Source organism: Pteronotus mesoamericanus, unplaced genomic scaffold, assembly GCF_021234165.1.
Source record: "Pteronotus mesoamericanus isolate MK-2021 breed Mesoamerican mustached bat unplaced genomic scaffold, CSHL_Meso_final contig_40, whole genome shotgun sequence".
Classification (NCBI taxonomy): domain Eukaryota; kingdom Metazoa; phylum Chordata; class Mammalia; order Chiroptera; family Mormoopidae; genus Pteronotus; species Pteronotus mesoamericanus.
The window spans coordinates 10,126,135-10,134,371 of NW_026555150.1; the positions used below are offsets into that span (position 1 = coordinate 10,126,135).

Genomic DNA, 8,237 nt, shown 5'->3' on the forward strand with positions numbered 1-8,237 from the left:
TATTGCTGGCATAACTGGTCCTTGCTGGGCACTCAACACTTGAAAGCATATTGGCTTCCATCATCCCCTTGACAGCCAAAAAGTTCTTTAACCTTTGAACAATTTAGGGAAAACAAGCTAGGAGTTCATCTAAGGTTGAAGGGGAATTAAAACCAAGTGCAAAGTGTCATGGCATGGTGTTATCCTTTTGAGAGGAGGAATGCCAGATTCCATTTAGGAATCTGAGTTTGAACATCAGAGTTTGAAATTTGAATGAAAATTTTCATGGGCCTCTTGAAACATTGGACACAAATGTACTCTCAGGCCATCATTTTAGAGATACAGAGCAGTTAACCTTCAAGGTTGTTTTGGCACGAAATCCTAGACAATTAACCCATACTGTTGAGGTCTTTTTGCCCTCTTTCATCTATTCAGCTTTTTAGGGAGACCATCTAGTTTAGGGTTTTAAGAGACAAACATTCTAGGAATCCACTGTGGAGACCAGGAGGTTGAGGAAAGAGTTACAGGGAAGATCAGGAAGGCTGAGTGTAGTTCCTGGGTTTCTTCCCCACTCTGTTCTTGAATTTCTGCTGCTGAGGTTGCCCAGAGGGAGCCTGAGCATAATTCCCAGATGCCAACAGTCACTTTCTGTACCCATAGAGAGCAGAAGGAGGCACCTGCTCCTCAGCTGGTCTCCTGAACCACTTTGGAGACATCTTATGTGATTGAGCTTCTTAGGAAAATGAAAGTTTGGCAGTAAATGGAAGAACGTCAAGCTCTGAGGAGCAAAGTGGGTCCAGTGCAGAGAGCTTGGTAGTGCCTTCCTTGGTACCTTACCCCTTTTTCCTCTCTTCCCTTCCAGTGTCTCAGAATTTGTGGTTCAGCATTGGCATCAGCAAGTAGCTACAAGTGAAGTAAGAGGCCAGCTGAGGGAAAGGGGCATCACAGAGTTAGAAAGGTGGTGGATTGGGAGGGTTAATAGAAAAAACCCCACACAAGATAGACTATTTCCCAAAGAAACACTGTTTTGAACACCATGAAGTGTGGGGAAAGACATGCTTTAGAATCTAATACAGGTTCCTACATGTTATGCAAACTCACTACTTAAAATGTCTGATTTACATCAGGGAGGCAGGACTTTTTGCTTTACCAAAGCAATCACTATAATAAACTGTTAAAAACAACAGAACCGTGTTTCTCTAGTGCTATGCTCTTTAATATGGTAGCCACTAGCCCCATGTGGCTATTGAGCATTTGAAACACGACTAGCTTGAATTGAGATGTTCTGTAAGAGTAAAATACACACCAAACTTCAAAGACTTAGCATGAAAAAATAATGTAATAGTTTTTTACATTGATTATATTGAAATAATGTTTTGGATATATTGGGTTAAATGAAGCATTAACATTAGTTTCACCTGTTTCTTTCTTTCTTTTTGTTTTACCCTTTTAATGTGGCTACTAGAACATTTAAACTTATGTATGTGGCTTGTATTATATTTTGATTGAGTGGTGCACCTGTATGTAGTGTATTCAAAAATAGGGTTTGACTTTTAAGCATCTTTATAGTAGTACATTTGTTACTATAAGTAAGTTTACCCATACATGAGAAACAGACTCATTGCAAGAGAAGGACAGAGAGGAGTGGATATTTGCAAATGAGGAAACTGATTATAGAAGAAAGTCAGCACCCTGCCTCAGTTACCTCTCAGTCTGGGGTGGGGGAGTATGGGGGGTGGTTAATTGCCTGAAATAAGTGCTCTCATTCCCCTAGCTCCTTCTGAGCTACTATTTGTGACACCTAGAGAGGAGGGAAAAAGCACTTTGAATTTCTTTGCCCTTACCGTCTTAGCCATCAAGCTGTGGGTGGGAGATAGCGGCAATGTGACAGGAACTTTCCCTTGATACCTCTGGGCCACCATCCCTGCCCATGATAAGGAGGAGGAATGAAGCAAGCCCCTTCTTCACTCCCAGGGCCATCTGATAGAGCTGCTGCCGCACCTCCTTCTGCCAATAGGCATAGATGAGTGGGTTGAGGAGGGAATTGCACACACCAAGCAGCCACAGGTACCGTTCCAGCACTATGTAGAGGTGGCACTCCTGGCAGGCCACCTGCACAATTCCAGTGATAAGAAATGGGGTCCAGGATAGAGTGAAGCTCCCGATGAGAACAGCTACAGTGAGGATGGCCTTGAAGTCACTGGGAATCCGTGGGGGCCGGTAACCTCCAGCTGTGGCTCCTGCATGCTCCATCTTTCGGATCTGCTGGCTGTGCACAGAGGCAATCTTGAGCATGTCACAGTAGAAGAAGACAAAAAGGAGTAGGGCTGGGAAGAAGCCAATGCAGGAGAGTGTGAGCACAAAGCGTGGGTGAAACACAGCGAAGAAGCTGCAGGGGCCCTGGTAGGTGGTCTGCTGGAACATGGGGATTCCAAGTGGGAGGAAGCCAATGAGATAAGACACCAACCACAGCCCAGCAAGGCAGGCTCCAGCCACGAGCCCGTTCATGATCTGGAAGTAGCGGAGGGGCTGCTTGATGGCAAGGTACCTGTCAAAGGCAATCAGCATGACCGTGAGGACAGAGGCAGCTGCAGAAGAAGTGACAAATGCCATCCGAAGACTGCACAGGGTCTTCTGTGTGGGCTGAGCTGGGCTGGAGAGCTGGTCTGTGACTAGGCCAGAAATGGCCACGCCAAGCAAGGTGTCAGCCACAGCCAGATTTAAGGTGAAGCAGAGATTGACAACATCATTCTTGTGGATCAACAACAGCACAGCCACGGCCACTACTGCATTAGTAGCAATAATAAGGGAGGCCAGGACAGCAAGGATCACTCCAAATGGGAAAGATGACTCCATGTCTGGAAGTGTCAGGATTTCCACTTACTAGAGCATGCTGGCTTTCCAGCTCAAATTCTCGTGGGCTGGGTGAGAAGGAGCTGTGGATTCAGAGCTGCAGCACAGTTCTGTTCATCACTGGCAGTCCTGGCTGGCAGCTTGCCATATTTGGGATCCTGCTGGTTATTAAGAATCACTCACCCTTTCTTTTTCAGTCCTTAGCCTCTTGCCTCCCCAGCTCTCTGAAGGCGGCAATCTCCGTGCAGACTTCCCCTGGACCCTGGGCTAGTCCCTCCCTCTTCAACAATCAAGTTACTAGACAACTCACAAGTACCTGGTGCACACTGTGTCGTCAGGCTCTCTCTCCTTTCTCTGATGCTTGATGGACTTTGGAGGGACTGGGGCATTCAGCAGGTTTCCTGTCTGGTAGAAGATATAATTGACTCTAACCGCACTTTTTCTTCCTCCATAGCTGGATATTAAATTTCCACTTTTCTTTCTCAGCCTCAACTATGAGCTTAACAACTAACCTCAGCTTAATTAAGTATTTGCTTAATAACTAATTCTCCGTTATTATTAGGACTGCTTCCTAACACCTCAGATTCTAATTCTCTGAAATAGGGTGTGCTGTTCCTCTCTTTCTCACCCCTTGGAACTCAATTAGTTGAGAATTTAGAAGGGTGGGAAAAACAAAGTTGAGAATTGTTAATGGCCTTTGTTCCATTTAGAATAGAGCCCATCCCTGTTTAAGGCTGTGTCTGTCGGGTATACTCATTGAGAATTTTTCTGCACCATGTCAGCCATGTTTCTTGTCATGAGTAGTGGCTGCCAGCCTTGCCTTTCTTTATCGTGTAGACTTGCCTTTCTTGATCCTATAGACCTGAGGTATCTCTGGGACAGGAGAAGAGGAGGTGGACTGCATTCTAGAGAAGTGTCTGCTCTAATGTTTGGTTGTGGAATTTTCCATTTCCCACCAAGGGTGGCAGTGTTGTTGAGGCAGGAGAGATGGGCTTAGAGGGGAGCTGTGTAGGTCACTCCTATTTTAGGTTGTATATCCATCCACTTGCTTGGGTATGTTAGAACTAACCTTTTGCCTGTCACTCTCTTCTTGGATACCAAGAAGAGAGGGGTGGGGAAAAGAGTGGTTAGAAGCTTATTTGCTCAGTTCAGGTGAGAGCACAAATGGGAAAGATTATTTTAAGTGAGTGAGTGGAGCAAGGTACAGAGTTGGAGGCAAATATACTTGGATGTTTTGACAGAATGAGTGGGCCTTTGGCAGATGTCTCTCCTATAAAGGATCAGAAAGGCTGTGGTGCGGGGACTTGGTATTCCAGTTACCAGTCTGAGAACTGTCCTTTGTAACATCCATTAGAAGGCTGATTTCAGTCGCTTGGCACTTGGCCTAATTTTATACCTGGATATAAGGTGACCTTTTGTTTCCTCAGCCTAAACTCCATGCATGGAGTCAAGATGGCCCTTTTCAAGCCAATGCTCAAACTTAAGAGTGCATTAGAATCCCTTATAGGGCTTAGACCTCATCTCCAGAGTTTTGGATTCATTAAGTCTTCAGTGGGCCTGAGAATCTGCATTTATAACCAGTTCCCAGGTGCTGCTGATGCTGCTGGTTTGGGGACCACACTTTGAGAATCACTACTTTAGTGAAGTGATTTTTAAAAAAAAGATTATTTATTTATTATTTTTTTGGTTTATCTTAAAAAAAATTTTAGAGGGGGAAAGGGAGAGAGAGAGGGAGAGAAACATCAATGTGTGGTTGCCTCTCACAAGCCCCTCACTAGGGACCTGGCCTGCAACCCAGGCATGTGCCCTGCCTGGAAATCGAACCAGCGACCCTTTGGTTTGCAGGTTGGCTCTCAATCCACTGAGCCACACCAGCCAGGGCTAAAAAAAAATATTTTTAATTTTATTTTTAGAGAGAGGGGAAGAAGGAGAGAGAGAGAGAGAAAAATAATCAATGTGTGGTTGCCTCTTGCATGCCCCCTGCTGGGTACCTGGTCTGAAACCCAAGCCTGTGCCCTGACTGGGAATCGAACCAACGTCCCTTTAGTTCTTAGGCTGGTGCTCAATCCACTGAGCCACACCAGCTATGTAATAGTGAAGTGATTCTTAACTTTTGCTGTGTAGTGGAATCACTTGGTGATTCCAAAATTACTGATATTTGGGTCATATGCCAAGAGACTCTACTGTCATTAGCCTGGGGCATGACCTATGCATCTGGAGTTTTAAACATTCCTCAAGTGATTCAAATATTCAGGCAGGGTTGAGAACCACTGCCCAATGGCAAAAGCAGTCTCTGGAGTCAGAATACCTGGGGGCTGAATTGACACTATCTCTGTGATTTTGCTTGGACAAATGACTTCACCTCTCTGACTTAGTTTTGGCTTCCTCATATGTATCATGGGGACAATAGTACCTACATCAAGGGTTGTGGGGATTACAAAATGAAGTATAATTGATATGAAAGGGGTTCATAAACTGTAAAATGTTACATAGGCATTTTTATTGTGTGTCTTCTAGTCTCTTGTTAATCAAAGTGTTTATCAGATCAGGTGTTGGTATGACATGAGAACTCGGTAGAAATACAGAATTTCAGGACCTGCTGAAGACTCATTGAAGCAGAGCTTCATTTGAACAATATTTTCAGGTGATCTCTATGCACATTAAAGTTGCCACTTCCATTTTCTCACTCTCTGGTGCCTGGTTGTATTAGTTTTCTTTCCTGCTGGAACAAACTACCACAAACTTAGTATCTTTTTTAAAGTATATTTTATTGATTATGCTATTACAGTTGTCCCACAAATTTAGTATCTTAAACAACACAAATCTATTCAAGTTCTCAAGCTTAGAAGTCCAAATCGGGTCTTAAAGGGCTCAAATCAAAGTCTTGGCAGCGCTTCATTCCTTCAAAACACTCTAGGGATGTTTAATAACTTCTTGCCTCTTTCACCTTTTAGAGGCTGCCTCCATTCTTTGACTCATGGCTCATCACTTTGACCTTTGCTTCTTTAGTCACATCTCCTTCTCTGACTCTGACTCTCCTGCCTCCCTCTTTAAGGACGCTTGTGAGTAGATCGATTCTTCCTGGATAATCCATATCTTCTCCATCTCAAGACCCTTTAACTTAATCACATATTCAATGCAACTTTTGCTATGTAAAGTAAAATATTCATAGGTTCTGGGTGCTAGGGCATGCATATCTTTGAGGAGGGGCATTATTCTGCCTACCATACCGGTATTCCTTGCTGTCCAGATCTCTTCTTCCTCTACCCCGCACAGATGCTCTTCTCAGTTTGCTCTTCCTTTGCTCATGTCCTAGAGATTTATTTCTTTTCTTTTAGCCTATTTATTTAGCAAAAATAAATGTTTCCTATTTTTGTCTTGTCCTCTCAGGGTCCCATAAGCTGATTCAAACTACTTTAGGAAGCCTTGGAAAATAGTGAGATCCCTGTCATTGTAAGTATGCAAGCAGAGGCTGAATGCTCACTTGTCTGGAGGGTCTTAGATGGTATTCCTGCAGTGGTGCAAAACATCATTATTCCCATTGACTTTTCTTTCAGTCCCTATATAACCTGTTTTCAATGGGCCCCTGGAGTCTTTTTCCCTACTTCAGTTACCTCCTTTTTTTCTTAGCTACCTCCACTTCTATATCCACCTTGGTCTTTTATACCCCCTTTCTGATACCACCACATGGCTCAGGTGTGCATCCTAGGGGTGTGCACATACTGTGAGGTCAAGGCCATAGAGAACGTGGTTCCTTCCTGAGAGGTTGGTGGCTGGTCCTTATAGTCCTGCTGCACTGGAGTGGGCTGAGGGCTCTCAGAGTCTCTGGAATGGAGTGTTGACAAGATGAACATGCTGGGGTTGAGGAAGTAAGAGGATGAGAGGGTTTATTCTCTGGTCAAATTATCCTATAATGAATGCATTAAAGGCTGGTCATACTGGGCTGTTACCAAGGATACAAAAGAGCACTTCATCTACCCTGAGTGCATGGGGCTGAGGACCAGAGGTTTCAGCTGGAATGGGAATGGAGGAGACACCAGGCTTCAACACAGCCCACCTTCGGAGCCAGGCTGCTGGAAAAGCAGCTCTAGGAAGATATCCAAGGCAAATCGCACCTGATTTCCCACAGTACCTACACCATACATCCGCCTGTGATGGTTTAGCTGCATCTTGCTCAAGGACAAAAGCAGCAGTGACATTTAATATCTTTTCCTGAATGACTAGACTGTTATGTCCATCACTATGCAATATCATGCAGTCATGTGAAAGAAAATGGGATAAAGTTTATATGTCCTGACACAGAGAGACCTCCAAGCTATATTGTTGATTGATAAATCAAACCACACATCAATATTTAGATTCTGGGCTCACTTATGAAAAGAAAAAAAAAAAACCCGGACTCCATCTATATGGGTGTATAAATGCATAGAAAGGAGATTGGTAACAGACAATGAATAACATTGGGGAGGGCAGTGGGATTGGTGGGTTAGGTGAAGAGTCACTGTCACAATTTACTTAGAATACTTCTGATTTGTTATATAGTTTCCCAGGGAGAATGTATTCAAGTAATTTCAAAAGAAAAAAATCTCAAAACTCCCCCTCCCTATTCCAGCTTAGCCACCATTATAGAAAGGCCTTTTCCAGACCACACAGAAATGTATATATTTAGATTTATATATGTATTTGTATATATTTATATATGTATGTCTATATGTATATATATATGATAAGTTATCTATATTTATATATGTATATATTTTATGTATGTATATATTGATATACATAGTTATATATTTGCTTTTGCTCATATTGTTTTTACCTGTGTGAGGACAGGGAGAAAGAATAGGGCAAAGACAGGGTGGGAGAATCAGTATTTGAGGCTTTAGTATTTCCTTGAAGTGGGAGGCATTTTGAGGAAAGAGGCTTAGACTCCTGGGGCATCTGAGCCTTCTTGTAGCAATGATGATACCAGCTAACATTTATAGGGCCCTTAAGTACAGAGCACTGTGCTAAATACACAACATGGATTCTTGTTTCATCCTCACAATATTTCTATAAGGCAGGCCCTATTAATACCTCAATTTTACAGTTGAAGGAACCAAGGCACACAGAGTGGATGACTTATTTGCCCAACATCTCATAACTCGTAAGCTGAAGGTGTTGGAAATTGGCATACAGGCCAGAAGCTTGTGTGAGAGCCAGCAAGAGTTTGTCCTATCTCATATCAAGCATAGAGACCACATATTGTCCCCTTTTCTTGCCAGTTGTGTGCTTCTGTGCCTTTGCACATCCTATTACCTATTACCTGTGACCTTCAAGTTGACATTTTTATGCTTTGGGCTTTTTTTAAAGGTGCTTGAGCTCAGATTAAAGAGAAGCCCTTTTTTGTTGTTGTTCTTGCTAAA

The 8,237-nt window shown here is 43.2% G+C and overlaps 1 protein-coding gene across 1 annotated transcript; it reads right to left on the reverse strand.

Annotated features, from left to right (window-relative positions):
• Positions 1-1,827: 1,827 nt before the first annotated feature.
• On the reverse strand, positions 1,828-2,835 carry GPR119 (G protein-coupled receptor 119). The gene has a single exon (XM_054576963.1). It carries the CDS (start codon positions 2,833-2,835, stop codon positions 1,828-1,830), a length of 1,008 nt encoding a protein of 335 aa, XP_054432938.1.
• Between the last annotated feature and the right edge of the window lie 5,402 nt (positions 2,836-8,237).

Coding starts and splice junctions, on each gene's coding strand:
- GPR119 (XM_054576963.1), bottom strand. CDS start 2,835: ATGGAGTCATCTTTCCCATTTGGAGTGATCCTTGCTGTCCTGGCCTCC.